The sequence below is a fragment of the Mangifera indica genome, chromosome 7, assembly GCF_011075055.1.
Source record: "Mangifera indica cultivar Alphonso chromosome 7, CATAS_Mindica_2.1, whole genome shotgun sequence".
Taxonomy (NCBI): Eukaryota; Viridiplantae; Streptophyta; class Magnoliopsida; order Sapindales; family Anacardiaceae; genus Mangifera; species Mangifera indica.
In genome coordinates, this window is record NC_058143.1 from 19,088,436 (window position 1) to 19,112,653 (window position 24,218).

General features: G+C 33.9%; 3 protein-coding genes across 3 annotated transcripts; 1 reads left to right on the plus strand and 2 right to left on the minus strand.

Annotated features, from left to right (window-relative positions):
* Positions 1 to 166: 166 nt before the first annotated feature.
* LOC123221554 lies at positions 167 to 1,087 on the minus strand. The gene has a single exon (XM_044644381.1). The coding sequence runs from the start codon at positions 1,085 to 1,087 to the stop codon at positions 167 to 169; it is 921 nt and encodes a 306-aa protein (XP_044500316.1).
* A 986-nt stretch (positions 1,088 to 2,073) lies between these two features.
* On the minus strand, positions 2,074 to 7,555 carry LOC123221555. The gene is made up of 2 exons (XM_044644382.1): positions 6,221 to 7,555; positions 2,074 to 4,078 (listed from the first exon to the last, which is right to left on the minus strand). The coding sequence occupies exons 1-2, from the start codon at positions 7,373 to 7,375 to the stop codon at positions 2,795 to 2,797; spliced, it is 2,439 nt and encodes an 812-aa protein (XP_044500317.1). The 5' UTR covers positions 7,376 to 7,555; the 3' UTR covers positions 2,074 to 2,794.
* Positions 7,556 to 11,482: 3,927 nt separating this feature from the next.
* Positions 11,483 to 23,720, plus strand: LOC123220569 (protein ALWAYS EARLY 3-like). The gene is made up of 20 exons (XM_044642829.1): positions 11,483 to 11,714; positions 12,303 to 12,433; positions 13,311 to 13,409; positions 13,687 to 13,749; positions 14,361 to 14,438; positions 15,543 to 15,732; positions 16,009 to 16,268; positions 16,361 to 16,727; positions 17,510 to 17,587; positions 17,756 to 17,982; positions 18,085 to 18,141; positions 19,058 to 19,384; positions 19,466 to 19,644; positions 19,754 to 20,036; positions 20,358 to 20,603; positions 20,981 to 21,112; positions 21,561 to 21,704; positions 21,814 to 22,032; positions 22,831 to 23,133; positions 23,264 to 23,720. The coding sequence occupies exons 2-20, from the start codon at positions 12,329 to 12,331 to the stop codon at positions 23,429 to 23,431; spliced, it is 3,525 nt and encodes a 1,174-aa protein (XP_044498764.1). The 5' UTR covers positions 11,483 to 11,714; positions 12,303 to 12,328; the 3' UTR covers positions 23,432 to 23,720.
* Positions 23,721 to 24,218: the final 498 nt, after the last annotated feature.

Sequence of the window (24,218 nt, forward strand, 5' to 3'; positions counted from 1 at the left end):
GGAAACAAATATTACAAAGATTTCATAATTAATCAAGACTAATAAATCCCTCTGACTGGGGCTACAAGATAGGAAACAAAGCATTTATAAAGATTCATCAACACCTGAAAAATAGAAACGATTTTGGTCTCAAAACTGAAAAATAAAACTCTTAGCCCATCTACCTTTATGCAGGTGATTTTGCTCTCTTTGAAAGATCTAACTTCTCTTTGTAAAGTTTAAGCAGCTGGGGAGCTTCATCATAAGAATTCACAAATCTTTGCAGAAAGGTTTCTTCAGAATACGTGAACAATGTTGGCATTTTAGTATATTTCCTACCAATCAAACCTTTTGATGACAGAAATTGAATAACTGCAGCCCTGGGAATGATCCTCCTCCCCAAGCTCAGATTAATAAGAGTCGGGCGTCTTGCAATAATAGCAGACTCCCAACCCATCTTTTTCACAAAAAAGTCCATCACTGCCATAATCTTATGCACAGATGTCAACATAATAAAAGGATACTTTCGAAATGCTACTAAAATCTCTTCCTCCGACAAATCCCACATCTTATAAAAATTGAGTTTCTTTTCCCAAAGGGATTTGTTGACTGTCAATTTCACCGCAATTGCTACAACAAACTGCGATTTCAAAGGATTGATACCCATTTCTTCTACAACCTCCACAACATTTTTAAAACCACTAGTCCTTGTTGTAAAAACACGAGGCCACATGTATAATAATCTGTGTATATTTGAATCAGGCACACCACAGCTTCGCAAAATATCAATCTTAGGAGCAACATTAATGTTCATACCCTCAGACAGAATTCGCAAATTGCCTCTAATAATACTGATAGTCTTCTCTCTAGATTGAACCAGATTGCTAAGTTCATTAAAAGTAGGGACTATACACTTTTCTAAGCTTCTATTTAAAATACGAGGGCATAGGGAAAACATACAAGCAACATCAGGCTTTGAGAAACCTACAGAGTAAAAAAAATTCAGTTTTGGCAAAATGTTTTTCTCAGGATTAGCCAAAAGCAGTCGGGGCTCTCTTTTGATGAGGTCTAAAATTTGTGGTTTTGAGAAACAATGGTTGTTGAGCATGGCAATCACAGAGTCTGGTTTTTCTGGGGATTTAAATTGAACCCGTTTGGAGATAGATAAAGCAGATTCTTGAGAGAACCCACATGAGTTTATGAGGTAAGAAACAGTAAACGCGTTTAGATTTGAAGCAGTGGAGATGTATTTAGTAAATAAGATGGATTTGTGATTTTGACGACAACAACACAGTTGGTGCGTTGGCAATCCATGCAAAATGGTTTTGCACAGAAAATAAAACATGGGAATTGAAATTAAAGACTGGGAGAGAAACGGCTTACGATTCTTGAGTGAAGGCGTTCGTCTTCTTTGATGGAGACAGCCTTTTGATACCTGTGTAACCTGCCAAAACCCTTGAGCTAATGGACACTCACACCGCCGCCAGAGCGAGCTCTTCTTTACATTGAATTTCTTGCGGGTCTTTGAAATTTAAAACAAACAGAACAAATTTGAGAGTAAAATTAGAAAACAAAAATAACTTCATAAAACGGTGCGTTTATGCGGGGCCATTCTGAGCCTTCTCCATTGAAACTCACTCATTCTTGGAAAAGATCAACCGTGGAGGACGTTTGGTTTTGGGACCAAAGGATTTTAATAATTTTTTATTGTGCAAGTCGTATTTATAATTCCCATCTTCGTTTCCACAGCATTTTCGTATTTAACTTCATATATATTTCCGTGATTCTATGCCTTCTCCATGGATTGTATAATCATATATTTGAATATTATTTTATCTATAATTCAAAATAAACTATAATAATTTGTAGACCCAATTATATATGTCAACAGCATTGTTCCCCTATATCATACTGATCCAGTTCCCAGTCTGATCAGCTTCTAAATATGTTCATTATCAAACCCCAGAACAAGAATACTAATCCCAACATCCACTGCTTGTGTCCAGTGTTGAAAAACTCTTTTGCTGAAGAGTAATATTTCATGCATCAACAATAAATAACCAACATTGCCTAACATTCATTCAAATCCTCACATCATTGAACTCCATTTTTGCATAACTTCTTAAGGGAGAGAGACAATTTATGTGCAGAAAACAGTATCATACAAGAAGCTGTTCTTATGGGATTTTCTTCATTTGGAGTTACAGTAAGAAAGCAAACAAGTAGACATAGTTGTAACAGGACTTGGCAAAGACACAGATTTGTAGCATGCTATTGGGTTAAACCTTGAAACATAGGAAACAAGGCATCTATAATCAGAACCTGAAAAATACAAACGATTTTGGTTTCACGCCCGAAAAATGCAACTCTTAGCCCATCTACCTTTATGTGGGTGGTCTTGTTTCCTTTGAAAGGTCCAACTTCTCTTTGTAAAGCTTCAGCAGTTGAGAAGCTTCACATCAAAAGAATTCACAACTCTCTGCAGGAAGGCTTCTTCACAACATATGAACAATGACAGGTATGATAGTATATTTCCTACCAATCAAACCTTTTGATGACAGAAATTGAATAACTGCAGCCCTGGGAATAATCCTCTTCTCCACTAATAGAGCCGGGCATCTTGCAATGCTATTGGCTTAAACATTGAAACATCATTGGGCTTATGGTTAAGTAGCAAGAAAGTAAAAGCAGGGAAACAAGATAGAAAACAAAGCATTTATAAGATCAATTAGCACCTGAAAAATTGAAACGATTTATGTCTCACACCTGAAAAATACAACTCTTAGCCCATCTACCTTCATGTAGGTGATTTTGCTCACTTTGAAAGGTCCAACTTCTCTTTGTAAAGCTTCAGCAGTTGAGGAGCTTCATCATAAGAATTCACAAATCTCTGCAGGAAGGTTTCTTCAGAATATAAGAACAATGTTGGCATTTTAGTATATTTCCTACCAATCAAACCTTTTGAGGACAGAAATTGAATAACTGCAGCCCTGGGAATAATCCTCTTCTCCAAGCTCAGATTAATAAGAGTCGGGCGTCTTGCAATAATAGCAGACTCCCAGCCCATCTTCTTCACAAAAAAGTCCATCACTGCCATAATCTTATGCTCAGATGTCAACATAATTAAAGGATACTTTCGAAATGCTACTAAAATCTCTTCTTCTGAAAAATCCCACATCTTATAAAGTTTGAGTTTCTTTTCCCAAAGGGATTTGCTGATTTTCAATTTCACACCAACTGCTGAAACAAAATGTGATTTCAAAGGATTGAGACCCATTTCCTCTACATCCTCCACGGCTTTTTTAAAACCACTTGTCCTCTCATTAAAAACACGAGGCCAGATATACAGTAATGTGCGGATATTTGAATCAGGCACACCATAGCTTCGCAAAATATCAATCTTAGGAGAAACAATAATGTTTATACCCTCATAAAGAAATCGCATATTGCCTTTAATAATACTAATGGCCTTCTCTCTAGATTGAACCAGATTGCTAAGTTCGTTAAAAGTTGGGACTATAAACTTTTCTAAGCTTCTATTTAAAATACGAGGGCATAGGGAAAATATACTAGCAACATCAAGCTTTAAGAAACCTATAGAGTAAAAAAAATTTAGTTTTGGCAAAATGGTTTTCTCAGGATTAGCCAAAAGCAGACGGGGCTCTCTTTTGATGAGGTCTAAAATTTGTGGTTTTGAGAAACAATGGTTGTTGAACATGGCAATTACAGAGTCTGGTTTTTCTGGGGATTTAAATTGAACCCGTTTGGAGATAGATAAAGCAGATTCTTGAGAGAACCCACATGAGTTTATGAGGTAAGAAACAGTAAACGCGTTTAGATTTGAAGCAGTGGAGATGCATTTAGTAAATAACACAGATTTGTGATAGTGAAGAAAATAATAGAATGGCTGTGTTGGTAATCCATGGAAAATCGTTTTGCTGAAAAAATAAAGCATGGGAATTGGAATTAAAGACTGGGAGAGAAACGGCTTACGATTCTTGAGAGAAGGCGTACGTCTTCTTTGATGGAGAGAGCCTTTTGATAACTGTACACCTGCCAAAACCCTTGAGCTAATGGACACACAACACTCATCCGGCCGCTAGCTAGAGCGAACTTTCTTTACACTTATTTTTTGGGTTTTTTTTTTTTCAAAATTAGAAAACAAAATAAAACAAAAATAAGTGTAAAATTAGAAAACAAAAGAGTGCTTTTGAGTGGAATTTTATTATAATTTTATTCCTATTTAATAAATTTTCAAGAAAAAATACGCTAAACCTCATTGCACTGTTTTACCGTATTCATAATATTAAAAGGTGTCCAAAATTATCCAATAACTGAATTAAACTAATTTTTGAACTAAAAATCAAACCAAAAATAGATTATTTAAAAAATCAATTCGGATACTGATTTAAAAATATAGAAAACTGGTTTTTTTAATTTTGTTATCTATTTGTATAATTTTAAAACCAATTAATCGAGCCTAACCGGACCAATTATTAAAAGTTAAATAAAATATTGAATATATTTCTAAAAAAATAGAATAAAATAATAAAATATAATTATTTTTTTAATTCAGTTCAAAAACTAGTTAGATGAAAATTTAGTTCAGTTAATTAGTATTTTTAATTCAGTTTAAAATCAATTAATCTTTAAATTAGTTTGGTTTCGGTTTATATTTTTTCTAAACCAAAAATTTGATTCAGTTCAAAAAATTGACAAACTCATCCGGTAATCGTTTTTAAAAACCCCTGCATATAATTTTTTAGACAAGATCACTAGATATCCAAGTAAAATTACAAGACATCAAACCTATCACTTGTCCTAACATCACTACATCGACAACACCATTTATCGTGCGAATAAGATGACGAGGATTGAATTTTGCCACGTTGCATTAAAAAAAAAAAAAGAAGAAGAAGATGAGAGGTTTGTATCGGATCTTCGTATCCGAATGACCATATCACCACAAAATTTACATAATTAAAAGAAAAAATTAGATATCCAATTTCCAAAAGACCTTATTCTTTCTACCTTCCTTTCACTTTCACCCTATTCTTCGACCAACCCACCCCTTTACCATCTTAAAGCTACAATAGTTGAAACTAGAACAAAATCATTGACGATTGAAGCCCTCCCAAAACTACTATGTCTTTTCACCAACTAATTAACCTATAACTTCAACTCTAAATCTGACCATTTTTTACTAAATTGGTTGATGTTAGATTCTCGAATTCCATCGACAAATTGTTGACATTGTTAATTCATAAATGAAGTCTAACGAAATTGACTTCTTTCTCCAACTACCTGTGATTGAAGTAGAAGTTGATAATGTTATTGTAGGTGGTAAGAGCTGAGGAGTTTGTATATGTGAGATTTCAATCAACCACCAAAAAACCTAGAGTTTTCAAATGTTTGTAAGGACTAAATTATAAGTTTTTAAACTTATTGAGAGAACCTACTTGTCATATTTAAATCGGTATGGTAAGAAATAAATAAGAGTTATTATTTTTCATTTATTATAAATTTTTAAATAGTAAATTACTATTTTACCCTTACAACATTAATATTTTAAACAAAGGTTGAATCAAGAAGTGAAAAAGTGTTCTTGGTTAAAACATTGAGTATGATAGCGCACTTAAAACAACATGTCAAGCTGATTCAGTTATCAACTATGTCAGCTTCTATACATGTTCATTCCCCAAAAACACATGGACTAATCCCAACATTCATTGCTTGTGTCTATCATGAAACACCCTCTTGCCAAAGAGTAATTCTACATGCTTTACACTGAATAACCAACATTGCTTAACATTCATTCATGTCCTTACATCATTTACCTCCATTTTCGTATAACTTTCTGAAGGGAGAGAGAATTTCTGCAGAGGCTAAATCTATGTGCCGGAAATAACATCACACAAGAAGCTGTTCTTGTTTGGGGTTACAGTAAGAAAGCAAACAAGTAGACATAGTTGTAACAGGACTTGGCAAAGACACAGATTTGTAGCATGCTATTGGGTTAAACATTGAAACATGAATGGGCTTATGGTTAAGTAGGAAGAAAGTAGAAACAGGGAAACCACTATTAGACAAATTTCATAATTAATCAGGACTAATTACTCCCTCTCACTGTGGCATAAAATATAGGAAAGAAGGCACTTATAAAGATCAATCAACACCTGAAAAATACAAACAATTTTGGTTTCACAGCTGAAAAATACAACTCTTAGCGTGTTTACCTTTATGCAGGTGATTTTGCTCTCTTTGAAAGGTCCAACTTCTCTTTGTAAAGCTTCAGCAGTTGAGGAGCTTCATCATAAGAATTCACAAATCTTTGCAGGAAGGTTTCTACAGAATATAAGAACAAAGTCGGCATTTTAGTATATTCCCTACCAATCAAACCCTTTGATGACAGAAATTGAATAACTGCAGCCCTGGGAATTATCCTCTTCTCCAAGCTGAGATTAATAAGATTCGGGCATCTTGCAATAATAGTAGACTTCCAACCCATTTTTTCCACAAAAAAGTCCATCATTGCCATAATCTTATGCTCGGATGTCAACATAATATAAGGATACTTTCGGAATACTACTAGAATCTCTTCCTCTGACAGATCCCACATCTTATAAACTTCGAGTTTCTTTTCCCAAAGGGATTTGTTGATTTTCAATTTCACACCAACTGCTAAAACAAACTTCAATTTCAAAGGATTGATACCCATTTCCTCCACAACCTCCACAACATTTTCAAATTTACTTTGCCTCACTTTAAAAATACGAGGCCAGATATACAGCACTGTGCCTATATTTGAATCAGGCACACCATAGCTTCGCAAAATATTAATCTTAGGAGCAACATTAATGTTTAAATCCTCCAACAGAAATCGCATATTGCCTTTAATAATATTAATGGCCTTCTGTCTAGATTGAACCAGATTACTAAGTTCATTAAAAGTAGGGATTATAAACTTTTCTAAGCTTCTATTTAATATACGAGGCCATAGGGAAAACATAAGAGCAACATCAGGCTTTGAGCAGCCTACAGAGTAAAAAAAATTCAGTTTTGGCAAAATGGTCTTCTCCGGATTAGCCAAAAGCAGACGGGGCTCTCTTTTGATGAGGTCGAAAATTTGTAGTTTTGAGAAACAATGGTTGTTGAACATGGCAATTACAGAGTCCGGTTTTTCTGGGGATTTAAATTGAACCCGTTCGGAGATAGATAAAGCAGATTCTTGAGAGAACCCACATGAGTTTATGAGGTAAGAAACAGTAAATGCGTGTAGATTCGTAGCAGTGGAGATGTATTTAGTAAATAGCATGGATTTGTGATTGTGAAGAGAATTATACAGTTGGTGTGTTGGCAATCCACGGAAGATGGATTTGCATTGAAAATAAAACATGAGAATTGGAATGAAAGACTGGGGGAGAAACAACTTACGATTCCTGAGAGAAGGCGTCCGTCTTCTTTAATGTGAGAACCTTTTGATATCTGTATAAGCTGCCAAAACCCTTGAGCTGATGTTCACAGAATCACAGGACACTCACCCAGCAGCCCTTGAGGGCTCTTCTTTAGATTGAGTTTTTTTTTTTTTTTTTTAAAGGGGGGTTGCTCTCGAAAGTTAAAACAAAAGCCCAAAGACTATTTCACCCCCAAGTTTTAATGCATTCTTAAAGCCACATAAACAAAGTTTGAAAAACTCAAAGTCCTACCTATTGACTAACTTATATTAAAAAAAGTAAAAGTAAAATTGTTATTTTATTAATTATATTAAAATAATATATAATTCATTATTTTTTTTTCTCACAGTCTTAAAAACTAGCAAATTTACCCTTCTCTAAAGTTTTCTAACTTTCAAAAGTAATATTTTTTTCCCTAAAAAAACCTAGGGTTTATTTTTTAGAGGCTCTTCGGTCACCGTCTCTGGCAATCAGAGAAAAAGCTTTAACCCACTATCTCACCGGCCACCTCTGAGGCTTCCAGATGATGCACCAAAGACTCATCTTTGTCGATTATAGAATAATCGATAAAGTCTTCATCAATTCTAGATGAATAGATGGAGACAAGGGTCTTCGTCGATTCATCTGGAATCAACGAAGACACATCTTCGTAGCCTCTTCTTCCACTGGAGAGTGAAGATTTGGTGGGTAGTAGGTTGAAACGTTGTCATCGGTTATCGAAGAACATCTGAAAAATAATCCCTAAGTTTTAGAGGGGGATGTTACTTTTGAAATTTAGAAAACTTTAGGCAAAGGTAAAATTGTTAGTTTTTAAAATTGTGGGAGGGAAATATAATGAATTTTATATTTTTTTAATATAATTAATAAAATGATAATTTTATCCGTACTTTTTTTAACAAAAGTTAGCCCATAGATAGGATTTCGAGTTTTTCAAACCACGTAGGTGTGACTTTAAGAATGCACTAAAACTTAAGGGTGAAATAGTCCTTTGGCCTAAAACAAAACAAATATATGAGAGAGTCCCTTTTACCAAAATCTCTATAAATTTAATTATGTGGTAAAAATTTCATGCATATCTAAAATAATAATAATAGGTCGGAGGACTATTTCCTTCCCAAATTTAATCCAATCTAAAAAACACACTTATAATAGTTCAAAAGCTTATATATTCATTCATAAGTTGACTTCTATTATCTTCTTTTTTTAATAGAAATAAGGGTAAAATCATTATTTTACTACTAAACCCTAAAAATATATATTAATTTTCTCTTATAGTTTGAAAAACTAACCATTTCCCCATTAGATTTAAGTTTTAAAAAGTTATCATATGCCCTCTAGGGTTTGAAAATCATATATGGCTAACTAATCGAGCAAACAGACTATGGTTGAACAATGACAGGACGACATCTGGATGATGCTTCTCAATGATGAAGCGTCATCCTTTGTCATCTGAATGACGCTTCATCATCCAAAAGTCATCATTTCATTGTTTGGCCATTATCTGTTCACCGGATTAGTTGGGTGAAAACGATTTTGAAACACTAGGAGGAGAAATTGTAACTTTTTAAAATTTAATCGTAAGGAAAAATTATTAGTTTTACAAACTATAAGAGAGAAAGTGATTTAGATTTTTAGAGTTTAATAATAAAATGATGATTTTACCTTTGTTTCTTAAAAAAAAAATCTAATATTGTTAGCTCATGGGTGGGTGTTTGAGTTTTTAAACTGTTATATATATACTTTTAAAATTTAACTAAAATTTAGGTTAAAAAACAAGTCATTTGACCAGACTTAATCCATGTTTTACTTTAATAAATCAAACTCAAATTAAAACTTCAATCTTATCAACAATTCCTTATTATAACTCTCACTTTGTGATTATCCTTAATTTGTCATAGTTCATTATTTAAATCAGTTCAATTTCATTATTGTGAAATTTAATTGAGTTGGAATTGACCTTTGTTCAAACTCGGTCATATTTAAATCCACTTTTATTCTAATTTCAATAATACTTATACCACAAAAAAAAAGTACAAATGTGAGTATAATTGTTGATATATTAAAATTGAATGATTTAAAATTAAAAATAATAACATATCGTTATGTAATAACACATTAGTAATAGGAGTGTCAATTGGGTTGGGTAAGCTCAAAGTCTAATTGTTTCGCTCAAAAAATTTTGTTTCGGATTGATAGAATTCAAGTTTCAAATGGCTTTGAATAATAAAATTTGTCTATTAAATTATGAACAGGCATAATAGATCCAAAAATTTATTGTGGATAGAGATGTATTTGATAGATTGTCAAACCTCATAGGAAACTATAAGAATATTTGGGCAACTTTTTAAAATTATAAAATATGTTTGAAAAAAATTTGAGACAAATTGAAAACTTGTAAAATTTGTATAAGGCCAAAGTTTTAATCTATTTCCAAACTCACATTTGCGGGTTTTAAAAAGCTAAATATCTATCTATTATCCAAACTATGTTAAAATTTTTGTTATTTATAAAGGTAAAATTATTATTTCAATAATATTATTAAAAAAAACATTTAATTTTATCTCATTTCCTTCTGATTTTGAAAACTAATACTTTCACTTTTATATAAATTTTTCTAGTTTTGAAAAATGACTATTTTCCTCTTATACTTAAGTTTTTTTTTTCCCTCTTTCCTGACTGTTGTTGTGTCTCTGACGACCTCTTCTTCCCACCCAAACTGTTTGTCAGCTCTCCCTTACCGTCAGGAGACTAAGAGATGTCAAAGAAATTGATGAATGGGCAAAGATTGAATCTTCTTCCTTTGTCTACCAAAGGACAGACGAATCTTCGTCTATAGACAAAGAGAGACGAATGGTCTTTGTCTTTCTTCGAAGAGAGATGAAAACGATTTGTCTCTCTTCATCAACAGATGAAAGACAAAGATTCGATCTTTGTTTGTTTGTCGATTTTATTGTTGCCTCTTGGGCTTTCAACGACAAGGGAAAACTAACTAACTGTTTAGGTGGGAAGAAGAGGTTGTTGGAGATGCATCGATGGTTGGATAGAGAAGAAAAAAAACCCTAAGTGTGGGGGAAAAATAGTCACTTTTCAAAATTAAAAAAAGTTTAAATAGAAATGAAAGGTTAGTTTTCCATTTTAGGGGGGGGGGGGGGGACGGTGTGGGATGAAATAAAATTAATTTTTTTTGGGGGTGGGTGGGATGAAATAAAATTAAATGTTTTTTAATAATATTATTGAAATTAAGATTTTATCTTTAAGATAACAAAAATTTTTAATAGAGTTTGGATTGTGGGTGCGCGTTTGGATTTTTAAAACATTACAGGTATAAGTTTGAAAATGAACTAAAACTTGGATGAGAATAACTCCTTTGGGCTTTTTATAAACCAAACTTAAACAAAAGAAATCTTAGAATCAATTAGATAAACTGCACATTTAAAACCAAATTTTTGTATAAATCGACTTTAAGAGTTAACAAAATTGATGAAACATTAAAATTTCAAAGATAAAGGTCTTAGTTTGAGTTTTTGTTATGCTTGTAAAATTTTTATTTATTTAGTGTAATGATTATGAGTCAGATTATTATACCGTAGATTTATCTTATTGTAGATCCAGTCGCTATATTTTAAATATAGATCAATTACTATACCTCAAATAAAGTTTTATCAGTTTAACAAATATAAATTAGATTTAATCCCTATATCTTAAATACAATTAAGTCTATCTAATAAATATAAACAAAATTTAATTATTATATCTCGAATATAGATTTACTTGTTTAACAAACACTCATAAAATATCTGATTATAAAAAAAAAAAATTTATAAACCCGAAGGCAGCGCCCTTAGTTGTACCAACAAAAGAGTCAATCGAAAAATACTTTTGAAATTACCGAAGTAAGCGAAGATCAGAGGTGAGAGATCAGTATCCAAGGGCTCTGATTGGCACCCCACCACTTATTACATGTTCCATATAACACCCAAGAAAACCTAAATTTAAATTTATTTTTAAATAAAATAGAACTAAAACTACTGAACACTTACACTCCCTTTTTCGCCAGAAAATATTTTTATTTTTAAAGTTTTCGCGGTTATATCCCAAAATTTTCTTCTTCAATTTCTTCATTGTGATTATTTTAATCCACCAGAACAAACGAAAGGATATTATTTTTTCTCTTAATCTTCTTCGCTGCTCGGCTTCTGTGCTTCGATCGCTTCGCTTTTGCCTCTTCTTCTTGGCTCTGACTCTTCAACAATGCCTCGCCAATCAGCTTCTCTTTGATCGGTGAGTGACTCAATTGGCATCTCGTTCGTTTCCTTTGTTGTTTCAGATCTTTAGCTTTTGCTCTCGATTAGGGTTGGGGAATTAAATTTTGTTAACTGCGAGTATTGAAGTTGAAATGAAGGTTTAGTTGGTTTGCGATTTTGAAATTGTGTTTTCTTTGCTTCCATACTTGGTTTCTCAGCAGTCAGCTACTAAGCTGATCTCTTCCGAACTATTTCTTGCTTAGTAGCTTTTGTGTTTCTGATAATTGTGGTTTAGCTTTTTGGATAGGTTTGATTGCATTATTTTATTTCTTTTTCTTTTTCTTTTCATATGAAGTCTATGGTGCTGTGAAAATTTAGACGTTAATTTGTTTTGTTATGATTTTTTTTTAAGTTGTTCTTCTTTTTGCCAGTTTTAATTGATCTTAATGGTTATTTTTATATCTACTATAGGCACGTGTTTGTGAGTTGTGTGTATGTTTGGGGATGTGGAGTAAGATTATGGTGAAATTAATTAAGTGATCATGGTTAACTGCCCTTTTTATATATTGGATCTGGAGTTTTGTGAAGGATAATAATTGGCTAAATGTCTCTTGTTATTTGGTAGGTTTCGGACTGTTGAGGTAGTCATTTATGGCGCCTTCAAGAAAATCTAAAAGTGTAAGTAAGCGGTATTCATATGCTAGCGAAGTTGCATCCAAGAAGAAAGGCGAAAATGCTGACAAAAGTGGGCAGCGGGTGAGTTCTGGCTTTGTTCAGGGGCTAATTCCATTCAAACTTTATCAAAATAAATGGGGCTTTCTCCGTGTTGTTTAATCAAAATGACAAATAATGTTCCAGTTATTTTCAGGTTTAGGTAGTAATGTGATAGCCCATTTATTCAACTTACTGAGTTCATAGGTTCAAGTGAACTATTATATAGAAATAGTTATAATTGCAAGAATTATATCCGAAGTGAAATGGTCACTCATTGGTTCACTTATTGATTCTTATCTATAATTTATATATGGGATGAAATCATAAAATAAATCGTATGTTGACACTCCCTTTAAATAAGTACTATGATCTTATTTAAAAAATATGAATTCTATGGCAGATTTCCTTTTTAAATTGTAAACCATAGTAATTCTTGTCATGTATCAGCAGAATCTGGTAACGTTCTACTCTTTTTCCTCCTTGGTGTGATAATTTGTTAAGATAATAGTTATTTCATTTTTTAGTTATTAACTTTCATATATAATAATTTCTTGCTCTAGAAAAATCATGCTTCCACATACTTAGTTCCTTTAATCCACCTTTTTCAACTCCTACCAAGTTTTTTTTTTTTTTTCTTATTGTTAATTCTTATAGTGTCCATTCGTAGAGATGCAATTGAAAGTATTAAACCCACAGTTATGAATTTCCATTTAAGTATATACCCTCAGATAAGTTTTATCACTTTATTGTTGTTTCAGATTATGATTGTGATCCTGACATAAATGATTAGTAGGATTTTTTTTTTCAGTGTAGTAAGATCCTCACATAAAATCAATAATGTTAACTTCTAAATTGTTTGTTCATGGACTCAGCAATTAGTTTTTTTTTTTTTTTCACTATTATTTATTATTGTGCTCAGAAAAGGAAGCTATCAGATATGCTAGGGCCACAATGGAGCAAGGAAGAACTTGAACAGTTCTATGAAGCCTATCGTAAATATGGAAGAGATTGGAAAAGGGTTAGTTCCAGCTTGCAAATTGGAATTATTGTGCAGTGATTCTATGAAATATAAATTACTAGGTCAAGTGCCATTACTTCGTTTCCATGGCTGATATGAAATAAATGCAAATTATATTACAAAGAACTTTGTTGTAACAGGCTTGTGACTTCATGTGTGAAACTTAATTCTACTACTTTATTATTTGGATCAATTCTGTATCTGGTATGGAACAATGCATTTATTTTCTGTGACAAGCTGCGGCTTCATTTAGTTTTTGTCTCATTTGCATCTATAGGTGGCTGCTGCAGTGCGTAACCGGTCTGCAGAAATGATTGAAGCGCTTTTCACTATGAATAGGGTAAGCATGGTCTTATATTACCTGATAATAAACTTTAACTTATTTCAATTTCTATACCTTGTGAACCTTCTAATTGTTCTCTTTGATGTTTACCATGTATAAATTCAACGTGTTACCTTTTTGCATCGTTTTGCTTCACTTGAGGCATCACCTTTCTTTGTGCATTCCTAGGGATTTCTCATACAAATTTAAACTGTGTTTCCACATTCCAACAGGCTAACCACTACTTTCAATTGGTTAGCTTAACTTAAGTGAAATAATGTTGTTCGCTGTTATGCAGTAATTTTCTAAAAAGATACTGCTTTCACTTCAGCTGAATGTCCTGGACAAATTATCTTGTAAAGGAAACTGCTTCATAGGACTGCATAGATGAAATTAGATTAGACTGGAATCACCTAATGTATTTAAAACTTAGACCAGTTTTTGTAGTTTTGGGTTTATGAAGCTCATATTGAACTTGAACAATTTAATTCAAGTGGCATAGATGCTAATATGCTAGTATGCATGTTTATATGGATTTTTCTTAAAATAAATCTAATTTTTTTATATTTTGACTACAAGTGAAACAATAAAGAAATTGATTTTTATCATTGCTTTTGTTTGTCTTTCAGGCTTACTTATCTCTTCCAGAGGGCACTGCTTCAGTGGTTGGATTAATAGCAATGATGACTGATCATTACGGTATTCTGGTGAGATTGAGATTTAATATATCAGGCTTGTGTAGGTTATAATATAGATCTCAGTGTAAGATGTTTTGTGCTTGTTGCTCAAAGTTGGTTTGCACTTGATGTGGGAATCAAAACAGTTGCTTTATTGTTGCTGCAAGTACAGCGCAAGCAAGGAGATAAATTAACCAGAAATCATTTTTGCAACAAATACAAGTGCATAGTGTGATGAAAAATACAGGATTTTCCTTTGCCAATAAGAAGTTATTTTTTGGCTACACAGACATCCAAGTAAATTCATGCAAACATATGAAAAGGATATATGAATCTGCCACACCATTTTTTTGTATGAGCCTCTGCACTTGTCTTCCATATATAATTATGTCTGTCCATGTGAGGGTATTTACTGATGTTTTAAATTGACATAAGGGGGTAATCAGATCCTCCCACTTTTGCTGGGTTGACTGGTCAAGAATATGACACGACCATCTAACCAGCAGGAGTGATTCCTGAACTTTGTTAGGAAATCAAGAATGAGCCACTTTTCGTGACAAATAAATTTCACCAAAAAGGGGGAAAAAAGATAACAAAAGTCAGACAGGAAGAGTGATGGAATCTCATTTTAGGAAAATTAATATGACTAGAACCTGATTTGGTGTTCTCTCATTCTCTCTCTACTTTTACTTCCCTTCCTCTGTTTTGCTTGCTATCTGTCTAGGGTGTATCAATCAAAGCGAAGTGTATTAAGTATCTGATGATCCATTTGATTGAGTAGCAAACTGCAACAAAGTATACAATTTTAAAATTGATAAAGTTGTGAAGTGCTATCTTTTATTGTCTGCCTGAAACTCTTTCTCTAGTGAAAATCTACCACTTCTCGCTCTCTTGTTTTCTCTCTCTCTTTTTTAATTATTATCATGCTTACCAAAGTGCACCAGTGATTTTGTTGTGGTGGTTTTTTATTTAAATTCAGTGTCCCAACATTTATAGCTGTATCCAAGAATGCATATTTGATCATTCATTCTATTTTATCTCTATCAAATAGCTTGGTGCATCTAGTTGGTTCAATAAGCTTATAAGGAAGGATGGGCTATATGGAATTAAAGTTAATATTTTGTGACCTGGCAGGAGGGAAGTGACAGTGAACAAGAAAGTGATGAGGGTACAGGAGCATCTCAAAAATCTCAGAAGCGTGCTGGTGGAAAATTTCGAAATCACACCACAAAAGGATCAGAAGAACCAGTTACAGATCTTCTCCAATTTCAGTCAGCTGCATCAAATTACGGGTGCCTGTCATTGTTGAAGAAGAGACGTTCTGGTAGGAAAGATTGTTTTTTAAATCTCTCTCTCTCTCTCTCTCTCATGCTTGAAGCTGGTAATGTGCTCTTAGTCTAAAGAACCTGCTTAGTGTGTTATTCACCTGTAGGTCTTGTTTAATTAAAGTTTGAGGACTTAGGAAGAGTTCTTTGTGTCCATTGACTCACATACTGTTCTTCTCCAGTAGGTTTTAAAAATGGTATTTCTGCTCCTCTTATTTACTAGTTCTTAAGTGCTACTAACACTTTATTTTCTTGTAATTTTCAATGTGTTCTAGGAAGTAGGCCTCGAGCTGTTGCAAAAAGGACTCCTCGTGTCCCTGTTTCATATTCTTATGACAACGATAATATGGAGAAGTATATTTCACCAATTAGGCTGGAAATGAAGCCAAGGGTTGGTACTATTGATGATGATGTTGCTCATGAGATAGCCGTAGCATTGACAGAGGCTTCTCAAAGAGGTGGTTCTCCTCAAGTTTCTCAAACACCAAAAAGGAAAAGGCAAACACCATCACCTGTTAAGAATAATGCAAGGATGGTAATTTCTCTTTATATGATAGTGTTTTTTTCTTTTTTTGGGCTTTTTCTAAAATCACTTAATGATATAAATTAATTGTGTGTGGTGTTTAGCATGAAGAATCAGAAATGACCATCTCCAAGCTTCATGGTAGTGAAATGGATGAGGATGGTTGTGAATTAAGCTTAGGGAGCACAGAAGCTGATAATGGATATTACACTCGAGACAGAAGTCATTTGATGGACAAGGAAAGTGCTGGTACTTTTGAAGGTCAACAAAAACGAAAAAGAAGCCATAGCAAGAGGCCAAATTTTGAAGAAAGTGTAACCAATCAGTTGGATGACATAAAGGAAGCCTGTAGTGGGACAGAAGGACAGACATTGGGTGCTGTTAAATTTGGCATGGAGGTTGATGAAAAAATTTCAAGGTCCACTTATAAGGGCTCGAGGAAGAGGAGTAAAAAGGTTTTGTTCAAAAGAGGTTAGTGATTGCATCTGATCCGAATCTCCTCCCTACTGTGATCTAGAACTCTGGATGCATTTAGTTCCTTTATTGAATATAGTGATTTCTTTGTGATCTCTGTAACTTTCTTGCTTATTATTTTTCCTTCTTCAGAAGGTTATACTGTTATGGAACTTGACATTTATTTATTTGTTCTTATGAACATCCATGTTGTTTGTGTCTGTTATATTGAGTAGAGGAAGCTAATTTTCTTCCCTATAGAGTGATTAGAATGATCTTATTGGATTTGCAACATTTTAAATTTAATTAAAAAGGAAGTTCTTCTTTGTCTATATCTGTCAAGGGGCAAGCAGTAATTAGGCTGCAGAAGGTTGGAAATTGGTTAAGTCACTTTTTTCTCTTCATTCTAAACTTTTAAATATATACAAAAGATGAAAATGACATCATTCTTAAAGGTTCACTGTATACTTCAATTTTGTGAACTGAATGAGTACTTACCACCCAGTCGGTGGCATCTCCCACAGCTCATGATGCTCATATGGCCACTTCAAAACTTGCTTGATTCTCTTGGGTGACCAAATTCATGTTTCTGCATATTGTGAGGAATTAAAATGTTTCTTTTTTTAACTAATACATTGTCTGACTGTTATTTGTTTCTTATTTCACTGAAATGACTGTAGTATCTGACTTTTGAGAAGTTTTGTATGCTGAATTGAGCTTCAGCTTTGACTTATCTTTGTCTCCTTCTTGTAGAAGCATCTGCTTATCTCTTAATATTTGTTATACTTTTGACTCTGTAGATGAAGGCTCTGCCTTTGACGCCCTGCAAACATTGGCAGATCTGTCATTGATGATGCCAGAAACAACAGTTGACACTGGTAAGAGATATCAATGGTGTAACCATTCTTTGCATTATCTTTTCTCCAGGCTTACAGCTATCTTGGGAGATTTCTGGTAGAATTCTGGGTGGTGTTAATTAATTTATGATTTTATTTTCAGCTGAGTTTATTCTGACCATGATCTAATCTTTTCTTTTTCTGTCAAAGAGTCATCTATTCAGTTAACGGAAGACAAGCCTATTGATCAATCTAAGTTGAAGGGTGTTCATTCAAGTCCTGGAGTTAAAGTTACTGCCCATAAAACATCTAAGCTGGGAAAATATTGCACTGATAACAATAGCAGTTTACCAGAAGCAGAGGAGGGAAATCATCAGATAAATGCTGGAAGCCGTACAAAGAGACAAAAGTTCTTGCCATTTAAGCTAAGGATGGATGTAAGTTTTTTGTCTACATTTTCCTTTATCTGCTGGTCAAAATTCATTTGTTCTTACTAGTTCATCTCATACACCAATGACCAAAGTTGTTTCTGGGTACAGATTCCAAAACCTGAAGATAATACTGATTCTCATTTGAACAAATCTCAGAAAATTGAGGTGTGTAATTTCTTTCTGTTAAAAATATTAATGGCTGATCTTTTGTCTGTTCTTTTGCCAAATTGATGGCTTTTTTCTGATTTCATGCTACTTAAATATTATAAAAATAATTATAGATAATGTGTTATTAATGCAAAATATTTATACATGTTATTCATTTCTGAAGTTTAACTGTGCTGAAGTGTACAAGTTCAGTGCCCGTTTACATCATTTAAGTTACTTTTTAGGGATTGGGGTACAATAATGCCTTGTAAAGTGAGATTGACTACATTCATAATAATTGATATTGACCATGGGTTTGATCAAATCACCAAGTAATTTCCTCGTTTAATCGTATGAAAGTACTGGCTGTCTGCTTTTGCCTGTCACACTGACTCTTAAGAATTGATAGTTAATGGAATTTGAAGTTCAGGTCCAGTGAATTTCTATTCTGGTTGGGGAAGATATTCATATAAGTTAGAAGAAAATTGACAAATTGTTGACTGTCTAATAAAGCTAAGAGAAGAGGAGGCATTTATCAGAGGAACTTTATTTTGTTAGCTCCTATAGAGATTAATTTTGGAGCAAACCAGATGTAACGAAGCTTGCACTCTGTGCTTGTGTTTTTCCTTTTAGTAAATATTGTTTCTCTTTGTCATTAGTTTGTTTAAGGGAAAGTTCCAGGTTTTAAAGCTTGTGCTGATTTTTTCTTTTTTTCCCTATTATGAGCCGTAAGTTGCTATTATTTATCCATATGGAAATGTGTTATAAATGGATGTGTCTGTTTGTTGCAATTTGATTTTGTTCTTTATAACTTTTGTGTGACTATTGCAGTTGAGTTTACATTTCTCTTCATGCTAGTTGGTTAAAAATTTTGTTTCTTTGTCATTTTTGGCCTATTGTCCTGTTTTCCAATGTTGTCCTTTTTTCTTTGTAGGCTACAGATGAGTTGAAGAAGCTTGTGAGTAAAGGTAAGCGCACTCACAGTTCAGCACAACCTAAACAAGGAAAATTGGTGAAACCTCCTGAAAGTACTTCAAGTACTGGTCAGAGAAAGGAATTGAATAATTCAGGTCCATCCATTACACACGTTCTGTCAACAGATGAGATCAATCTACCCACCAAAGTGAGGAGCAGGCGTAAGAATACTCCACAAAAATTCCTGATCGAGAAAGATACTAAGTCTTCTGAGGATCTTTTAAATGGACAATCTTATAAATCAGTTCCTTCTCTCTCTCTTAATGAAAAAATACTGAATCTAAAGGTCCAATGTGGTTCACTGTTCAAATTCATTAGAGTTTCTTGAATCTTGATTTTTGTCTTATTTTGTATATTATATATACAGGATCAGCTTTCTGGTTGCCTATCTTGGTACCTGGTACGGAGATGGTGTGTTTTTGAGTGGTTCTACAGTTCAGTCGATTACCCATGGTTTGCTAAAAGGGAGTTTGTTGAGTACTTAGGTCATGTAGGGTTGAATCATGTGCCAAGATTAACTCGAGTTGAATGGGGTGTCATTAAGAGGTATCAGCCTTTTAACTGATTTTCAGCATGGAGTTTCTACTGTAGTTTTGCTGCATTCTTAAGACATTTGGCCATAGACATCTTCATTATGATTTTCTTGTTGGCACAGTTCCCTTGGCAGGCCACGGAGGTTTGCTGAGCCATTCTTGAAGGAAGAAAGAGAGAAGCTTTATCAATACAGGGAATCTGTCAGAAATCATTATTCTGAACTTCGTGCTGGTACCAAAGAAGGACTTCCAACGGATTTGGCCCGACCTTTATTTGTTGGGCAACAGATTATTGCTGTCCATCCAAGGACAAGAGAGATTCATAATGGAAGTGTACTAACTGTTGACCGCAGTCGATACAGGGTTCAGTTTGACCGACGTGATCTAGGGGTTGAGTTTGTCGAGGTAAATCTTTTTATTGCAATTCTAATGATGCCTCATATCTTTATTTTGTTTTTGATGAAAAGGCTCTAAATATATTCATAGAAGTGAACATCTTTAACATAAATAATTGGCACCATGGAGATATTTGTCTTGTATTGTGATGCTAGGTCTGGAAAAATGGCAAAACACCAGACGAAATTCTAGAGGCTTCTGTTAGACTTAGGATATTGTGTTTTTTTTTTTTTTTAATGAATATTAGGCATGGTTGCCTTCTGAGACAAATTGCTTCTTACCATATTCTGGCCTCTCCCTTATCGTGACATAATTCCTCTTTCATGACAGGACATTGATTGCATGCCTTTAAATCCATTTGAAAATATGCCTACATCTCTTGCAAGACAAAATGTCATCTTTGGTAAATTTATTGAGAATCTCAATGAGCTCAAAACGAACGATCAGCCAAGAGAGAGGAATATGGAAGGATACATGAAATTCACCCCATGTGAGAACCTGGAGAACACCAATGGTCCATCTCATATGTCCCCTTCGACTAACTATCACATCAACCATTCATTACATCATCAAAAGGTAAGTGGTTTGTAGAATTTCCTTTTGTTGTATGCATATTAAATTAGGTAAATCACAAACCCTTGATGGTGTGAGATGTATATTTATAATATCACAATTTGTAACTTCAACAAAAGATAGGGTGCTCTTTTGCTTTTCTGAAAACTAATAATTTTAAATATGTATTTGTTTCCTGGCATTGTTGTCATGCACAACCAAGTGAAACATTATACCTAACCTAAACCCCCCTTTCTCTTTCTCTTTGAGTGCTTGTGTCCATGGCTCTGTAATCTCATCCCTGAGCTAAGATTACAGAACTTTCCAGAAAAAAATCATGTTTACCTTATAAAAGAAGACACTATTTTGCTCGGGGGATTTTATCAAGCTATAAATTGCAGGTTAAAGTAGGGCCTGGTGAAATCATTAATGCCCAGCATACGGCTGTGCAGCCTTCTGTTACTGTGCAGTTCCAAGTAAAGCAAGCTGATGTCCAAGCTCTTTCTGAATTGACTCGTGTTCTTGACAAAAAGGTATTTATAAACTTAAGATTTTTTTCCTCTGGTAGAATCCTTATCTAATATGAATATAAGTAATTCAAAGAAAGATGTCTCTTTTATCCTTGTTTAAGTGCCATTCTTTCCTAAATGCATTCCGACCATTTTTTAGTAATTAGTGTCACTGCTATCCTGAGGTTTCAATTTTACATTGTTGTGGAAGCCTTATAATTTTCACATATCATTCCAGAGAATATCCAGGAGATCTTTGAAACAATTCCAATGGTGCTCTAGTGTCATGATATGAAATTACAGAGAAAAAAACATCTTGGTTGTAGTTATTTTGATTAATATGGGTTATATTCTATACTATATACCCCCACCCGCCACACCCTTTGTCTTCTTTTTGACTTCTCTTTTCCATTGTTTCATCAGAAGGTTCATTTATAAATAATTTCAAGTTCTGATGATATTGATCTTGTAGGAGGCTGTGGTGTCTGAGTTGAGGCGCCTGAATGATGAGGTATTGGAAAACCAAAGGGATGGTGACAACTCTTTTAAGGATTCAGAACTTTTTAAGAAGCAATATGCTGCTATACTCTTACAGCTAAACGAAGTCAATGAGCAGGCATGAATTACCCTTGGACCACTTTCCAGATTCTTCCTTTTCCTTTGTCGTGAAACATTTTACTCTGATCATGTAACACTTGCTTGACTTGATTTTCTTTTCCATACAGGTTTCTTCTGCTCTCCTTTGTTTGAGGCAGCGCAATACATATCAAGGGAACATGCCTGTTATATGGTCAAAGCCCATGGCCAGCCTCGGTGATCCCAGTGCCCACTCAAGTTCTTATGATTACTCAGCATACCAAACCCAAGAATCTGGGTCTCATGTGGCTGAAATTGTTGAAAGTTCTAGAATTAAAGCCCAGAAAATGGTTGATGCTGCTGTGCAGGTAAGAAAGCCCATATAACCTTATCTCATTCCTCATTGGCTCGTTGTGGACATCTGCTATACTTGAAACACTTTATCTATACTAGTTCTTCTACTTCTTTAACCTTATCTAGATTTAAATATGTTTTTTTAACTATTTTAAGTATTTCAATAGTTTGCTTGTTTTCACATGGGGAAGGTAGCATTGTCTTGTGTAAATTTGTTCCCCTCATCTTTGTTTCTGTATCTTTGCAGATCTCTAATCTACTAATGTACCTTCCTCTACCTCTTCTTTAATATATGGTTTTATTGTTTCTTATAAGAAATTAAAAAATTGAACCCTGTTTTTATCCCTTCTTTTCTTCATTTTTTTATTCTTTTTGGCTGGTGAGTGTGGTTATATATAAGAAGTATATCAAGGGTACATATGTTAAACATTAAGCATCACACACAAATCAGATTTACCTCTTTTCGTAACTCGCCGGGTTTCCACATCCATTTTAGCTAAATGCTTGGCCCACTCGTGAAACCATTTTCCTTCCTTACTACATGACAAACATAGGTCAGGTATTTAGCACTTTTCAGTCTCAAGGGGATTTTTTCTTTTTGGGGTTCTGTGGCTTTCAGTTGAGACCTGATTTTTCCACTTAAAGGGAAAAGTTTCTAAAGATCTGTTAGGTACATGGCAATGAATTCAGTCTCTTGATCAATAGGGTATTAATTTAAATATTCAAAAAATTGATAATAATCCTATCATGGTTGTCGCCTCAGCTTAGCTCTAATACAGTGCATTTATTCTAACTGCATTAACCATTTTCAGGCAATGTCATCTTTGAGAAGTGGAGGAAATGGCATTGAGAAGATAGAGGAGGCTATGGATTTTATAAACAATAGGCTTTCAGCGGATGAATTAGGTGTTCCGCCCATGCCTTCTACCCCTGGAGATTCAATTCATGGCACTCTTACTTCACGAGTTCCGGATCAGCCAAACACCTGCATATCAAACCCATTGGTGAATAATGATGCACTCGATTCTAAGTTGAACAGTTTTTCTGACGAAAATGCAGCCCCAATACCTTCAGAACTAATTGCAAATTGTGTTGCTACGTTTCTCATGATTCAGGTGATATTGGTTGCAAATTTTCAGATTTTGGTTGTCTTGCTAAATAGTTGTTTTTTGTTAAATAAAATTTTATTTCGGCGTTATGATATAACTGACTCTTATTGCCTTAATAAAAAATAAATAAATGCAGAAATGCACAGAACGACAGTTCCCTCCCGGAGATGTTGCGCAAGTACTAGACTCAGCTGTCACAAGTTTGCAACCATGTTGTTCACAGAATCTTCCGATTTACGCAGAGATACAGAAATGCATGGGAATCATTAGAAATCAAATATTGGCTCTCATACCAACCACATAGTTCTCTTATGCTCGAGATTGAGTATGTAAAATCTGTACGCTCTCATGTTGAATTCTGTGCCATATCAGTTTTTAGATGTGTTCATCAACACTTTTATTTTATAATTATTCATATGAAACGCAGAATAGGATTCTATAGTTATATCAAAATAGCAAAATAGAACCTTTCAAAATAAGAGTAGCTGAGTAATTTCGACCGATTATGTTTCCAGATTATGAAGCATACCGTGTAATGAATAATGATTTTCATGTTGTTGTCAATGTTTGCAATGGAATGACTCTTTGAAAAATTACAAACACTTTACAATACAATTTTAATCTCATTCTTCGTTGTTTACCTGTTTGTCACAATCTTCTAATGAGACTAAAAGCTGCATGAGCTTAGTTGTTATAATTGGTCTCACTTTCAACCTAAAAAATGATACTCCGGCAAAGCACCTCTGCCTTTTCATTTGAAAAAAAAACATGACTGTTATGATACAGGAAAGCAAAAAATTGAAACAGCACCCAAATGTTGCTTTCAGATGATACTCGGCTCTTGAAATTCTATGAATATATCAGACTTAATTCAGGTTTTGAAGCATATTTTGGAGGAATTTGGCAACTGTTTCAATATGGTCAAGTTGAAGAGTCCAGCAATATGGTAAAGCTGAAGTATACAATAATTCCCAAATTACGTTTATTTATACGAATCACCAATTATGATGTGCCTAACAATTCTTTCCTCTCAGCAACAATCTTGTTCTCAAGGCTGGATTATGAAAACTTGAGTTTCGAAGCCCACTTAC

Bases quoted from the DNA above. Each gene is read 5' to 3' on its own strand.
- LOC123220569 (XM_044642829.1), top strand. From the start codon at position 12,329: ATGGCGCCTTCAAGAAAATCTAAAAGTGTAAGTAAGCGGTATTCATAT. The intron at 17,588-17,755 runs GTAAGAGATATC...TTTCTGTCAAAG, and splicing joins AGAAACAACAGTTGACACTG to AGTCATCTATTCAGTTAACG. The intron at 23,134-23,263 runs GTGATATTGGTT...AAATAAATGCAG, and splicing joins CTACGTTTCTCATGATTCAG to AAATGCACAGAACGACAGTT.
- LOC123221554 (XM_044644381.1), bottom strand. From the start codon at position 1,087: ATGCTCAACAACCATTGTTTCTCAAAACCACAAATTTTAGACCTCATC.
- LOC123221555 (XM_044644382.1), bottom strand. From the start codon at position 7,375: ATGTTTTATTTTCAATGCAAATCCATCTTCCGTGGATTGCCAACACAC. The intron at 4,079-6,220 runs TAAAGGTAAACA...CGCTCTAGCTAG, and splicing joins AGAGAGCAAAATCACCTGCA to CGGCCGGATGAGTGTTGTGT.